Here is a 16,234-nt window from a genome sequence, read left to right on the forward strand (position 1 = left end):
ATAAATTAGCCAAAAATGGTTTTAATGCAGTCCTTGCCTGCAGTACAGTATAAACCGTGCAGGCTTTCTGGTATAAATCATAATAGAAAACGATAGAAGCAGAACATACAGGATATTCAGCTGTAGAAACCATACAAACACTTGGAAAATGCTAGTGAAACGTACACAAAGCATTCATAACAAAGTCAGAATGTTTGTTGGACAGTAAAAACGAGTATCCAAAGCTTTTGTAAAAATCCATTTGATATCAAAAGTCTCAACGCTAGCAGCAGCATTAAACCCGACTAAATATCCCAAATGTTGTCAGCAGACCGTTTGTGACCTTCCTATTAAATTAAGTGGTGAGGAATCAGTATTGAACAACGTGGCTCCAAGTGGCACGTCCTTAGCTGAACAGTGTTGATTGTATGTAAGATACTTACCCACAGCAGGCCATATCGGTTATCTAAAGAGCAGCTGAACCTAATCACCAATTGATACAATGAAATTTATTTTACTATTTCCAGTGATTTAGCAGTTACTGGCGCAGAGCCCACCAAGCCAGTCTTCCTTGATAGGAAAAGGGCGTTGCACTGCGGTGGTTTATAGTGAAGGGAATTCTGACCCAGTCGAAGAGGTAGCGTATTGGTTCCTGAACGGAGCTTTCCGAGCCCAGCACAGCTCTTGCAGTTAAATGTTCTGCTCCACCCAAGTTTTCCTGCCTGGACAGTACACCAGTGAGTGAAACCCACTCGCTTTACTTTGAAGCAAGGTAAAAAAACTCCTTCCAATGCTGAATGCTAACATACAGATAGCTCTGCAGTTACCTGATCCTGAGGTTTAATTAGGTTTTATCTTTGAGGGACCTATTTTCACAGCAAACATACGTGAGTTACTTTCAGATGGAAAACAGCTGGACAGATAGAATAATTTATAAAATAACACGACCTTTTCTATTTTATAGAAGCAGTTAGAAATTTCCTACTCCAACAAAGCAATTTGGAATTACTCTGGAATAGCTCCTGCTTAGACTGTTGGTGAGTACAGCAGGAAGCTACACGCTCATGTAATTACTGCAGAAGAATGCCCACACGTGGAGTTAATTCAGAAGGGCACAACAGGTTCCACCTACCTCCTCACACAAGCTCTTAGTCACAAAAATCGTACCTCCTCCTCAGGGTAGGCCACCTCTGCACCAGCCCAGGCGGTTCATTACATCACCAGGGTACCAGATGCTGATATAAGGAATTTCTTTCTCCTACACATCCTGGAGGCTCCTGCATCCTCCAGAAAAAGGCAGGGAAAAAAGTAAAAAATACACCAACACTTTGAAGAATCCACTGGATTTTCATTTCTCTTACGAAAGGAAGTGCTGGTCCGGGGAGGAGCAGCACACACCTTCCCCAGTTTAGAAAGGAGATAGGGAGGACATTTTGTTCATTTGTTTCCAGGCTTCCTGTGGGATTTAGCCCAAGGTTTAGCTCAAGAAAAGTTCAAGTCTAACAAGTACTGAAAGAACAGGAATGCCTTCAGGTAAAATACCCACGTGTTGTATGAGCTGTTTGATACTAGTATTTGATGCAAGCAGGCATTTCTTCTTAAGCAAAGATAATCCCTTTGTCATTTTTGTTGGGTTTTTTGGGTGGTGGTTTTTTTTTTTTTTACTCCTTAACATAACTCTTCTAGTTTTTTTTAACAGTGGCTGTTAGCCACTAAAGTTTTACAAATGCTGCTGTAAATCTTAAAACTTCATACAGAAAATAAATATTTTAAGCAGCATGAAAGCATAACCAACTTACAGGCTCATATTTGAAATGTAAACTTAAATTTTATTTCACAAGGTTTACATTCCAAACTGAAGCTAGAAAATGAAGAAGTAAGATTTTTAGGAAAGACAGAAAAGCGATGCAGGAAGTTGGATCCCACTGCTCTGAGCAAAGCAAGCTGAGCCTGAATGATGAGAATCACAAACCAATACCTGACAAACATTAAGATCAGTTACAAATAAAATAACGTGGCACAACTGCTTAAAATGACACTTACTCACCTTCATAGTATTCAAAAAAACGGTACAAACAGCTGAAAGCTGATAATATTTCAACTATATATTCAGGAGGAAGAGGAAGGACTCACACTCAAAGGGAGATGGAAAAAGGACAAGAAGAATAAAACTGCATAACAGTGGGTATGATCTCAATGTTAATTACCAGAAAAGGAAATAAAGCATTAAGCAGGAAGAGTACATGGTGATGCCGCAACCTTGCCATGCTTGTTGCTGCCAAGCTGTTTGACAGACCATTACTTTTCATGAAAAAAGCCACTCTACCATGCAAATGCTTTAACTGATAGTTTCAGAATGAGTTTAATTTTGCAAGTGTTCTGTAACAAAACAGAAGCTGATAGAATTGGAAAAATAGCAATAAAATCAAGGTATTTTCAAGTACTATGGATCAATTTCAAAAATCTGTACCACAGGAGTCACTGAAATGAAAATGTGACCCTTTGAGTTAATTAATTCTGGCTTAATAAACAAGGTCAACAGTACCTCCTTAGCCTGCTAATTTGACACTCCGTGAATGAGCAGCTATGCAAACAGTAAATCTGTTCTGCGGGCGTAATGACTACGTGGGAGGCAGCAGGTCCCTGAATACATCTTAGCACATCATTCTTTATATGCAACGTCGGGGAAGAAAAGGTAAATCCTTTTTTTTTTTCTCCCCCGACACTTTACATTCATATTATGTTACAGACTTTACGCGTCACGTTTGGTAACTAAGACTTAAGTTGTGCTTTCAGTCCACACCAGCACAGAGAACTAAAAAACTACAGCTAGTATAGATTTTGCTGAATCACATTTCTGGTTTGTTCCAGGAAGTAAACATTCATTGCTGTAGTGCTGTTAGGAAGCTTCCCGGTTCTTCTCAATGACAGTACACTACGTGCGCTAGGTACAGCCTACTAAAAACATACAGTTCTGCTTCCGGTTCAAAGGAATACAATCTTATTCTGCTGCAAAAACATACTGTAGCAATTCAGCAAGAGACAAAATTGCAGTGCACTGAGGCTTACAGAAATCCTAATTCCTTGGGCAGGACTCACTGGCCAAGGAGAGGACTTCCCACAATACTATCCATAGAAACATCAATATGATGTTTTCTCTATTTTTTTTTTTTTTTTTTTTTAAAAAGAGTACAGTGTACCTGAATGTCAGTGGGAGAGAAGGGGGAGAGGCGAGGAGGTGGCTGTTAGTTATTTTGGAGCATTAATCTAGGAGTACGGGGAGGAGACAGTGGCAGGTATCACAGTAAAATCCAGCAAGAGCGTTCGTTCGTTCTTTCGCACAGTGACATCCACTTGGACAAGTCACTTGTAGCTGAGAAAGTCCTCGCTCTCATGAAGGACGTGAAATGCATTTGTAAAACGCTGAAACGCAAACAACAAACGGGCCAAAGGCAAGGTAGAACATGCTGTACTGGGGTTGAACTCTCACGCTTCTGTGCCCTGATTTAAGCTAACAAAACCATGGTTGTGCTCCACACTTTCAGATGCTCCCAGTGAGTCTCTGACACCTGCAACGCTGGTTGTCACTCAAGCCATATATATTACTACCTGATGACTGTTGGTAGAATTACAGACAGCATCTGGTGGTCCTATTCCAGCTTCCACGGTCTCATCGAAATAACCCCGACAGTAACTGGCACCACGGCTGGCAGTGGGAGGCCTGGTCTGCGCTGCAGAGCAGCCTCGTGGCCGTGGGAAGAGCGCTCTCTCGCCGGCGGTCAGATCCACCTCCCTTGGCTACATTAAGCTAAGCCAACAAAACCTTTTTCTCCAAATACAGGTGCTTCTACACCTCGGGCTCTACTGGCAGTATGAGATGCGCTAAGGACAAAAGCTGTTTCTGACCCTGACCTGAAAACCACTTCTTTTCTGCTTTATTCTGTAGCATAGATCTGATGCTAAGCCAGAGAAAACAGACCCCTGGATGGGGTTGAGACAGTTGCCTTGCTGCTTCCACGCTGCACCAGGCTGCAGGTCAACAGCTTAACGAGCACTGCAGTCACACAACTTACACCAGCATCAGAACTGAAATTCAAGCCTTAGGAGTTTACTGAATTTTTTGGGTGCAGCTGGATTTACAGCACCTAACTAGGTAGAGACTGACAGTAAATGTCATGAGGTGGCAATCCTAGTGGGAACATTTACACGGCTCCTGGCCGCACGGCAGGCTCAGGAGCATATCTGAAACGCTTGTGCACCAATGCAGGCGGTATGAGAAACAAAATGGGAGGAACTGGAAGCATTTGTCAGCTCCCAGAGCTATGGTATCACTGGTGTTGGTGAGACTTGGTGGAAGGAGTCCCTGGGATGGAGGGCTACAGGCTGTTGGGGAGGGGCACCGGGACAGGCGAGGTGGGGGTGTCACACTGGATGTAAGGGAGCGGTTTGATTGCAGAGCCCTTAGAATTTGTGATGATGTGGTGGAGAGCCTCTGGGTGAAGATTAGGGAGGTGGAAAACAAAGGAGATTTAGTGGGTGTACGCCTTAAAGAGCTATTCGCATGTTAAAAAAATCTACCACACACTCAGCTGAATACTTCATCTCTTTCGTTACCTGCAGCAGTGACTACAGCCAGCCTGAGGAATTTCTGTTTTCCAGTGCATTTACCTAGCGTATTTGACAGAACTTTACACATCCTGCATTTATCACGTTCTTTGTATGCAACTTTCTTTCAGAAGCTAAGGAAAAAAAGTCAACTTAAAAAGTAAATAGCAGCCCAGCTTTAAAACCACAGGTAGCAGTGTGTGCACTCAAATTACTGCTTTTACGCTGCCCAGCTCTCTAGTTAACAGCCTTTTTAAAGGCCAAAAATACTAACTGGAAAAGCTGTATCCTCCTTAGTAGGCCATCTGCAATTATGTTTGTGGCATCAGCTGCAATAATGCACTGAGCAAAAAGGTCTCAGCAGCAGTATTTTGAGAAACACTAAGTTTCCCCAGAGGGATCTGACTGTTCATTTACATGCTGCCTTGAAGAACTCGGGCACATGAAGTCTTCAGCAAACGCCGCACGGATGCCGTACTCCTGGACACCCACCTTCCACTGCAGCTTTCTGCACTCAGCTTTAATCCTGGGACGCAGAGGAACCTGCCCGACTATTCCGTGGCACTGGAATGCAGCATGAACGGTACCAATACAGGCGTAGCGTAAGGATATCTCCCTTAAGTAAGCAGAGGAGAACAAAATGGAGCTTGTTCAGTCACTCAGACACGGGGTTTTTCCACATTTTGTTCTGCCTCATTTTTACACAGCTTTTGTATTTCTTTCACGTTTCATTCTGAAGCTTTCAAAAATATGACATGTGAATATTGATTTGAAGTGCTTCCGAAGCTATCAGACTATTTATTGTTTCCACCTGGACAAGAGTTTGTTATAACCAAGTGAGGCTGAGCTGCTTTTAAGGAAAGGGAAAAATCACCATACCTAATTACAGGAAAAGTTACTGAATAAGAGCCTTTAAAAGCTGTTTCTAAACCTGAGCTGGATAGCTGCGTTATCGTAAAGATATCTGTTTTAGTAATAATTAGAAGACAATATCTACCTAACGAACAGTGCTGCAGCTGGACAGCAGGCAGGGATCCTGCCTGCAGATCTTGTAGGCAGCTCTTCTGCTGCTGCTGCTGCTTGGCAGAGAAACGACACTGGAAGGATGACATGGCTGGAAACAGAACCAAATCCAGAAAGGATACAAGAACCTGCTCAGAAAACTGTAAATCCACACGGCTTCAGACACAGCTCTGATACTCCTGTCTTAACAGGTATCCTCTCTTCAGCTGACAGAATGAAACAGAAAGTCACCAAATCATCCTCCTGTTTTTATATACAAGGAATTTAGAGTTTCAAAAGGCACCAATAGCACCTCTGTTGGTGCTAAATTCCTATACATTTCCTATTGTGTTTAGCTGCCATCTTCCTCTCAAGATCCCCCTCCAGAACAGATTTTGCCAGAAATTAGGTGATTAATTCTACTGCCATCTTTCATCAAACACAGCTTAAGGCCCACCACAAGATTTACATTAGGAATGCAGGTTTAGATTGATAGGAAAAATAGGTTCAGCACTCGACAACGGTTTGAGGACAGAACCCCCCCAGCAGACGTGGTTGAAGTGGTTGAAGTGGTTGAAGCAGGACCATTCACTGTGTCCAGTACCGCCCTGAGGAGAAGAGAGGGTAACCTCCGCTAAGCCTGGGAGAGCCCACCCTGAGTCCTAACGACTAAACTTCAGCAGTAAGACATTCTACAGAGGTCACTGCCTGCTCGACATCCAACTACAGAGGCTGATGTATAAAATATCTGTTGGCAGGGCACAGTTTGTACCAGGTAGTTAAACATCTGCTCTTATAGACAGAAAATCTCTGAGAGACTCTCTTCTGTCTCACAAACACACTTCCACTGGTAGCAGCAGCAGAGTAAACAGAGGGAAAAAAGGATTTAGTATGTAGGCAAGGCCTTTGTCACCAAACAGATACTTATCAGGTAATTTCTCATGACATGCACAACTGCTTCTGTAGTCACTGTCAACACAAGTGGGCTGATAAACAAACACAAAAACGGGATAGAAAATGGTAACAAATGATCTTAAAGGCAGTATACTAATACTTTAAGCATGCACCTAATTCAAACATGAGTGATGGAGTTGCCAGGTCTGAACCATGCAGATAAAAAAAAGACTCAGGTCTAGAAAAATGCATATAATCCTGCCAGCAAATTCTCAGTTCCATTCCACAGAATAAAAACAGCGATACATTCCTTTGACTGCAAATGGAGCAAAATGAAGAAAAAATCTGATCACCTCTTTGTGCTGAAAAACCTTTAAACCACCAGTCAATACATTTACTTAGGAAGAAGTTTGAAAAAATTCAATACGTCAATTGTCTCTTCAGCATTATGGGACTAAAACCACCTTTGTGGAGCGTAAACTCCAAACGCTACTGTTGGAGCTAAACTTTCAGTGCACATTTCCAACTCGTGTTTTGAATTTACATCTTCCTTCCTGACTCCATAAACACACAAACTTCCATCAAACACTGATCCAGGAATGAGTTGATACTTTAGCCCTACGAATTAATGCAAACTGTCTAAAGTTCCCTTTTGCATTTTAGGTGCCTGCAAGTAGGATTGGGCTTAAAGGGCACTAAAACTCTAAGACAATTACACCATCCTAAAAAAATTTTTACAAAAATCTATGGCCACAATATTCTTGAATCTTGATACTGGCAATGTGAATATTTTATTTTCACATACAGCTGCACATGTATATATGCATGTTCAGCACTTTTTCTTTCAACACACTTGCATCCAACTATCGATTTAGTGCCAAATTTAAGTGGGTCTGTCTCTCATCGAGTTGCACCGACTCAGACAGAACTTTAAACACGTTAGAAAATGCCACTTGTCAGAGAAGGGTGGAGAATCAGTCTGAAAATAAATACCATCCCCAAGAATATTATGGCTTGGAAGAATTTCAAGAACTCAAGTCCCTGATGTTTGCAAAATGAAAAGGCCTTTGGAAATGCGCTCGCATCAATATTTTTACCTATTTTGAATAAAAAATATATATTATTTATAAAATAAAGAGAGCAGGCCAAAGAAGATTGGCCAGAATCACTCTATAAAACTGTTCTGTTCACTCTGTAACTTAAACTTATAAAGCCTTGAAACATCTGGATAGCAGGATTTCTGGAGAAGCACTCTAGAATGCAGATTCCAATCAGACAATACTTCATGATGTTTTCTCATGTTGAAGATCCTCTTGTTTTCTGCCCCCCAAAGCTGAAGTCCATGCCAAGAGAAGGGGTGTTGACTCCTGAGAGGAAAACTGAAATTTAAATAAAGAAAAATGTGCAACTATAAGCACTGATCTAATGAGCTGTCTAATCTTGACTTGAAGCATCATTTTAAAGCCATGCAGAGCAACAGAGAAAATGATGGTTTTTCACTCCCTCAACAGAATGGCAGTATGCGGTTCTCACTGCCTATCAACAGAAAAAATAGTTTGGGGTTTTTCTTCTCAGTGGAAGAAAATGGAATCGCATCGACAATATGCAGGAAGCCCCTTTATAAAAATCTTGTTGCCCTATTCGTGTGCAGAACTAGGCAATGGATTACAGTGCTTTGCCATACAATACAGTTATTCAACACCCACAGAAAGCAGAGGGGCAAATTCCATCTGACTAGTCCACCTACTGCAAGTGGGACAGCAGAGGATACTGCTTGAATCTTGGTCAATTCCACTCCTCCGTGAAAATGTTTCAGGGAGACTAAAGAGGACACAGCCTGCAGCTTACTGCAACAGTACGTGTGCGGGGTATCTCCCCACTGGTACAAGAGTCAGAAGAGATTATAGACCAGTGAACATTCTGGTAGCAGCATCTTCCCCAAACTGTATCGTCTGTTGTTGTACCCAAGTTTCTCCAGGGTGGGAGAAAAAAAAAAATAGATAAGAGAGTAGCAGCTGATGTGGGCGTTACAAGTTACTTCCATTTATTCCTAACTGCAACTTGGCTGTTCTCAACTTCAGTTTCTTTTAAGACTGCATCTGCACCTTCCCACACCTTTCATGAATCACTGAACAGACTTCCAATCTTGTAATTGTACAAGTTAGTGGCAAGAGTCATTCCTGCCACATTTACCAGAGGAGCTGCAGGGTTTGTATCCTCCCGTACCAACAGTGCCTTTGGCTCCTGTGTTACCTGTGTCAGCATCCAGCCCAGGGCTACTGGATAGCCACTGTTTTCTTTTAGGTTCTCTTAAGCCAATGTATTTCGGGACAAGATTGAGAAATATTGGTGAAATACTACCATGCACAGATGCATCAACACAATACTCTGGTGAGAGGGTCTCTGCCCTTTTCTGTGGGCTCAAAAAACCTGTCCAATGTTACCAACCAATTTCCCTGCAGAGCACCTGTTTTGAAAGTAATGAAGAAAGAAATACTGACCTTTCTGAACAAGCTTTATACCGCTGCATTTTCAAACTGCTATGTCTCCCTTTCTATGGCAAGGGATGAAGCTTCACCAGAATCTATACAATGAAAAACAAAGTAGTTAGAGGTAAGCAAGTCTGGTTTTTCTCACTGAGAATGTATTTTTCACTAAGTATGGGAGTGTGTTTTTAAGAATCATTCCAAATAAAAAGAGACAACCACGTGTCAGAGATAGCTGAACAGCAGTTCTTAAACTGAGATTACTCTATTATTGGCTTTATCTATTTCATAACTGTGTCACAAGCTTTACAGCCACAAAGACAATAAAGATCCTTCTGTTTTAATGGAACATTTCAGGCCTTTCTGGTTAGAAAATTATACTGGTTTACTTCTATTGTGTAAGATGGAACCTGAAAACTCGAAGCTTAGAGCACTTCATTTGCTGATGCCTTGCAAAAATGAAAAGCAGTGGTGAGAAAATAAGAAAGAGTAAAACATCATTTGTGCCGACAACGCCATCTCCTAAAACCCTTCTGTCAGATGGAAGTGAGGGTACCAAAGCTTAATGAACCAAGAAATCATGTTCTCTGGATACCATTGGGTTAATGCAGCCATGGTAGAAATACATGTTAATACATTTCATGCACTCATGGTAAGTTTATTCCTAAACATTTTCACTTGCAAAATAAAAATATCATTTTTCTATGGAGACACACAGTTTCAGCCCAAATCTTGGAAAACTGAAAGCTGTGAAGGTCAGACTTAAGCCATATATAAACAGCATAGAAATTTCGACTTTAAACCTATGTAGAGAGGTTGAGGCAGTTGGGCTTGTTTGTTCTGATGAAGAGGAAGCTCGAGGTCAATCTAACAGCAGTCTACAACTACGTGGAGACTGTTTAAAATGACAGGTGGCCTGAACACAGCTCATACCTCACATTCAGCAGAAACAGCATCCTGCTGAGCGTAGGCAACAACAACATTTTGCTCTACTGTAGAACTATATTATTACAGTAAGTAATACCCAAGAAACTCAAAGCAATTTATATGCATAAATCTACCTTCATAGCCTGCCTGAGAGGTAGGAAGGTTATCATGCTGTATTTCTCCCCACCTGCAAAACATGGTTAAGTGAAACACACTGTCCTATAAATAAAATAAAAATCCGTGGCAACCATATGAATAAGATCCATTTCCCAAATTCATACTTCTAGACCTCTTCCTATGCCTGCCAAAAAGAGGATTTCAAAACTGTGTTGCTCTGTAGACATCTTGCACTGATCTTGTGCTGTTTGGTTTTAAGATCCAGAGCTCATTGTAAGACACAATGGTCAAAATGCAAGAACGGCATCAAGCAGTGTCAAATATCAATTTGCCACAGAACTTTCTTTAATTTTCTCCAAATTAATTTTCTCTGAAGGTAAAGAAAGAAAAACAAAAAGCTAACAGTTCCCCCTTGCCACTCAATGATACATAACACAACAAATAAATTTGCCTAGGCCTCTTGTTTCCTTATTATGCATAAAAAGAATCAGTGCTATTTCCATTATCAAGTTATTTTCATATTTATTAGCACAGACATCTATTTTACCATGCAAAATGTAATTCAGATGGGAAGTTCCAGAGAACAGCCCTTTATTCTGCATACCTTTAGGAAAGCATATGATCTGAATGTCAAAGAGAACTGATAAAAGGATATATAAGACCTGCTGGGTCTGGGACATTAGTCTCACTGAAATTTCGCTACCAAGTTTTTATGGAATATCTTTTTTCATGTAACTGACTTAGCAGCTGCAGTTCTGATCCACACACAAAACCGTATTGGTTTTACTAAATATATTCACTAATTAATTTAGTCAAACTGACACAGATTCCTGCACAGGTACCCCTCCATTGTTTCAAAACTGATTATAAGGCAGTCATTGATGCAGGGTTTAGCACTGCTTTAACTTAATCTTCTTCTGTCAGACACAATTTAACCATTTATATCATGCCTAAAATCCAGAGATGCAAACCCAGTCTTTTGTCTCGGCTTACTGTATTGGCCAAAACACTGTTGTACTGTCTGAGTAATCTCTGCTCACTTCTGACATCTAAGTAGCTTTTTAAATTTCTCGATGGATAGAAATTCAATCCCTACAGTCACAAATGACTTGTCTACTCAAAGGACTGCTATGCCAAATTAGCTGGTATCTCAGGACATGAAGCTCCTTTAATTAGACTCCTACTGGTTTGAATTTAAATTCAAATCGCATGCCTTCAGACACCTGAAGCTTCATCACACCAACAGAGATATCAGCTTCCACCTATTACTCAGGATACGCTGGTTTCTGCTGGAAAGATGTTACTTAGTACAGATGACAAATTTTTGAAGGCGAGAACAATTTGGGAAAGATTTGATTCATACTCAAGCCTTTTGTACAAGTTTAAATGAAACACATGATTAAATTAATAAATCAGTCTAAGAGATGAGATGTTGCTATAAATGTACAGAAATGGTTGTCCTGTCCTAGGCTCCACAAGACAAAGAGTGCAAGCATTGACAGTACTGACACACCCACGACCAACATGTCAAATACATTCTAGATGAGTTCTTTGAAAAAAAATGATAAACTTATAAGCTGCCAGCATGTGATTTGGGGTAGCTCTGGCTAGACAGATTAAACAGATGCCTGTGAATAAGGGATGAGCATTAATAAATCTGAAAAAAATTCAAATTACCATGAATTTGGAAGCAAGTGTTTTCAGTCTCTGGCTAAGAAATGAAACAAAAGGTTCCCCACAATTTTTTTCTCCCTACATGAAACAATTAAAAGCCTTAGCAAGGCCAGGATTAAGAGAAAAAAAAAAAACAACAAACCACCCAGAGGGGCACATTTAAACATCCGTATCACAGAAAAAAGGACAACCCTGTGGATAAGACGACTGAGAAGATGGCCTGTTACACTCCTGGGACCTAGATGAAGCTTCCTCATCTTGCTTTCAGTTGGGCCTGCCCTCTCCTCATGAATCTCCCAGTCCCTTAATGCTCATCTCCCCCAGTACTCACGAGAGCAAGCTGATTTTGCAGCTGTGGGGGCTTAAAAATGCCCCGCTTTATGCAGGCACAGAATAATCAGGGTAGAAGCAACAGACTGCAATAATGCAGTCAGGCACAATAACAGTACACAAAGAAACATTTCATCAAGCTCCTCATTTTTTCGTTATTTCTGTGGTGTTTCTCTCTTCTGCATGACCCTGGAGTGAGGGACTCAGCTGATGAGCAGACCCCTCATCACTCCTGCTACGTAACACAAGTGCATGAGCAATTACAGGTGAAACTCCAGGAGGCGAGAGACCCCACTTACATACAAGAGGGCAGTTGTTATTCTGACCTTGGTGCAGCTGGCAGGGCCATCTCCTGAGACTGCAGGATTGAAAAATGTAAACTCTCACATTTCCTCAACTCCTGCTTTGCCTGCTGACCCAGTTATAGGAAAAAGAACAAACCTGATACCTTTTCTTCTACAATTCCCGCCCCCCCAACATCTTTTATATTAATCAAAATGATACACAGACATTTGTTACCTGTGCCGGCAGAATGGTACAGTCAAGGGCTTAGAGCAAAATGCTCCACAAGACAGATTTATGCTGTATCACAAAACTACTTACTCAAAAATATTCTACATGTGTTATACGGTTGGACTCAATGATCGTAAAGGTCTTTTCCAATCTAAATGATTCTATGCTTGCTGAATCAACTGTGACCCTACCTGGTGGTCACGGAAAGCCACAGAACTTGCAGAGCGCAAGATTCAGGCAACCCTGCCTGTTGTGGAGCTTTCTGATGAAAGCTCTGCGTGTCACTCGGCTCACAAAACTAGATCAGCGTCAGGGCTGAAAGCTCTGTTACAAGTGTCTGCTACTCTCAGTCCTGCAGCACCGGCCACAGAAGCATCCAGGGAAGGGTGTTAGCTTCCTCCCCTCCCAACCACACACACTCCTCCCCGTCTCCATGTAGGATTTCATCTTGCAAAATTCAGATGTTCAGACTGAGCCGAGAGGAGGATTTGCCTGTTTGTAAGAAAAATAAAGGGAAGTGGATTTCCCCCAATGTTTGCTCTAGCAGCCGAATTCCAGTTCCACATCACTGATTTGTAGACATACAAAGGACACAATCTCCTTATCTAGGGCATTCTTTTATTTGTAGTTCCCACCTTTACCTCACAGCCGCTGCAAAAAAATTAACGCTTCTCCAGTCATGGACCAAGATCCACATACTAACAGCTAGCCATCTGCTCACAGCGGGTGTTCAGCCTGTTTTTTCACTTTTGTCTGTAACCTTGTATAGGCTCAGTTTGGCTTTTACATTACAGTAAGGGGTTCTAATTTTACCAATATTACAGTTCTACAGCTTCTTGGAATATGATTACAAACTATTTTTTCACTGAGAAAGACTAGTAGAGAGAATAGAATAGAATATTTCAGTTGGAAGGGACCTACAACAATCATATAGTCCAACTGCCTATGTCATCATTTTATAAGCACTACAAATTGTGGGACTTCATATAAACTCCAGATTCAGATCCTGGGGTCTGATCTGGCCCAAAATCATCTCACTGTCAAATGTGTTCATACTTAAGAATTAATTTTTTATTCAGGGAATTTATACTTTGTAAAAGTTGGAAGAAGTTCTGACTCTTTCCTAAAGGAGTTACTTTACGCATCATAAACAATACACAGAGATGCCATATTTTGTTATTTTTAAAGCCAATTTGTGTTACCTTATAATTGCCAAAATGTATAGAACAAAACAGGAAGAACAGGTAGTTTTCTAACACAAAAATACAAACTAATTAAAGCAGTTATTCTGAAGAGAAGCTGAAATGAGCCTCTTCAGTCCTATTGACAAAATCCTGGAGAGTATATTTTCCCAGCTGTATGCGAAGTGTGCCTTGGAAAAAACACAGACTGTTTATTTTGCAGTGGAATAACTTGAACAAACAGCTGCAGGTAAGACGTAACCAGAGACTGAACAGCAAATACTGTGCTGTTAGGATTAAAGAGCTCACTGCACAGTACATTGCACACGTCTAAGAACGTTCACATCAGAAGTTTCTTTACCCCCTTTAACCAAGACTACAGTCTCCCTCACAGGTTCCCAAACATACATTGTGCACATGTGAACTAAAACGTATACCCTCAAAAGGGAACATTATCAGCAAAGTTTCTGAAAACTATTCTGAGGCAATAAAGAGCGCGACTATGGAAATCATGTCTCTGAACAATAAGGCAGTGATATTTGGTTCTCCAAGTATACTTGCTTGATCCACTAATTATAGTAACCTGAGAATTCATTAACACTTTCACCATTCCTTAAAGGGAAAAGAAGAGTGAGATTATCACATTTCTTTTACAGGGAACCTGTGTAATGGAATCCTTGCTCCACAGGGAAAAATAGGAGCCCCTTGCTTAACCTACTGACAGAATTTCTGAACCCTCAAACATGGTAACTGGGGAATTCAACATGAGCCCTGATATTCTAATACATACTGTATTCTACAAAGACCAAAGCTTGGAAGTAAATATACCAGGAAAAAAAATCAAGTTCAAACAGAGAAATGTAACAGTAAAGAATCATTAAACTAATTTTGGATCCATCTAATAAAAATCATCAAAGAACAGATATATATATAAAGTCTTTTTTCCAATAGGACATCCATAGCATAAAAGGTATATTCAGAAACTGATCAAATCTATTGTACAAACATGCCAGTTCACCTAGAATTGCTCTCAGCACAGATATTTCTTCTACGGAGATTAGTGCATAGCTAGGCAAGCACCGAAACCAAATGAACTTCTTTACTCCTGTAATAAAGCTAACAAAGTATAAAGTAGCTTCCTAAATGTATCACTGCATTCAGGTGTTTGCATGCATGTTTTCACAAACTCTCAGAGGATAAATGCGCTTTAAAAAAAATCTTAAGTATTTTCATTTTTACAGGCACAACTTTATGTCTCCAATAACTGTGCGGCATGCAGCAACATTTACATGTAAATACACTCAGTTTGTGGAAATTTCAATTTTTCTCTGCAACTTGTAACAACCTCTCAATTGATTTACTTGCAAGTAGAAAGCTACTAAAAAAAAAAAAGTTGACTCCAAAGTCGGACTTATTTTTAGTCTGTGTTCATTAGTCAAGTCAGAGCTGCCCAGTGACTCAGCGCAATTTTTTTTTTTTATTAGCTCTTATAATTCATCCATTAATCACTGTAGGTCAAGACACAACTGATTTCCTTTAGCGTTACCTTACCATGAGGCTCTTCATCTATTCCATCATCTTCCCACTGCTCTTCATTTGCTAGGAGAGGATTCTGAGCCTCACACAAAGCTCTCATTGGGAAAAAATGTCCATCGCCCTGGCTACGTGGAAAAAGGCAGAGAAAGACACTGTAAAAAGCAGCAAGTGACTCTGAAGGATGATAATTTCTACACATTTTATCTGCAAACAAAGTTTTCTGCTGCCTGTATTTCCAATGTTTACTTAAGATTATTTTTAAGTTTTGAAAAATACTGTGTTTATTTTTTGTGGCAGCTCAGATACCAAGTTTTACTAGCAAGTAGTTTTGGTCCTCAGTTCATTCAAGCTCTCTAGAGAATAAAAGTTCAAACCTACAGCCTGGAATTAAGTAATGTTTAACAGAATTTAAATGTCATTTGGATACAGGAAAAAAACCAGAAAAACATTAACTTATGGACAGCTGGAAGTGAGGGGGAGCTAAGGAAAACATTTATGTAGAAGGAACAACTTAAACCTTATAGGTATAAATTTTATCAGTTTATACCATAGATTCTTCAGGGCAGAAATTACACTTCTGTGTTTGAATGACACTCAATAGAAAATAGCCCCAATCTTAGTTAGATGTTACTGAAAGAGAAAGACAAGGCTCACTTTCCGGTGACCTAAACCTGTACATAAAATGGGAATGCCCCCCCCCCCCCAAAAAAAAACCCACTCTGCAAAGATCTAAAGTTGAAAAAGCTTTTTTTGCTTTACTACTGCCCAAATGGAAACGTGTATCTGGATATCACACAAGAGTTTGAGAGTACATTCAAATTCATATAATGTAAACTAATAAAGTTAAAAACTAGATGTTCTAGCTTGGTCTGCACCATACTGCATTCCTTAACATCCAGCAGCATAGACAGAGGAACGGTAAACTAGCTGAAGTGCCTTTTTCCTCTGGTGAGTCATCCTTATGCAAGGAAAATAACCTGAGTGTTCTCC

At 40.4% G+C, this 16,234-nt stretch overlaps 1 protein-coding gene across 2 annotated transcripts in view; it reads right to left on the bottom strand.

The window, feature by feature from the left end:
- Window position 1: 1 nt before the first annotated feature.
- Window positions 2-16,234, bottom strand: part of ZDHHC15 (zinc finger DHHC-type palmitoyltransferase 15) — a 29,983-nt gene continuing 13,750 nt past the window's right edge. The window contains exons 10-12 of one of the 2 annotated variants that reach the window (XM_052813107.1): window positions 15,260-15,369; window positions 8,982-9,064; window positions 2-7,859 (exon numbers count right to left, since the gene is read on the bottom strand). In XM_052813107.1, the coding sequence (XP_052669067.1) occupies window positions 9,021-9,064; window positions 15,260-15,369 (154 nt within the window). In that variant the 3' untranslated portion in view covers window positions 2-7,859; window positions 8,982-9,020. Of the gene's footprint in view, window positions 7,860-8,981; window positions 9,065-9,958; window positions 13,020-15,259; window positions 15,370-16,234 lie in introns of those variants that run through there. The other variant, XM_052813109.1, reaches the window with a different exon arrangement.

Source organism: Harpia harpyja, chromosome 18, assembly GCF_026419915.1.
Source record: "Harpia harpyja isolate bHarHar1 chromosome 18, bHarHar1 primary haplotype, whole genome shotgun sequence".
Classification (NCBI taxonomy): domain Eukaryota; kingdom Metazoa; phylum Chordata; class Aves; order Accipitriformes; family Accipitridae; genus Harpia; species Harpia harpyja.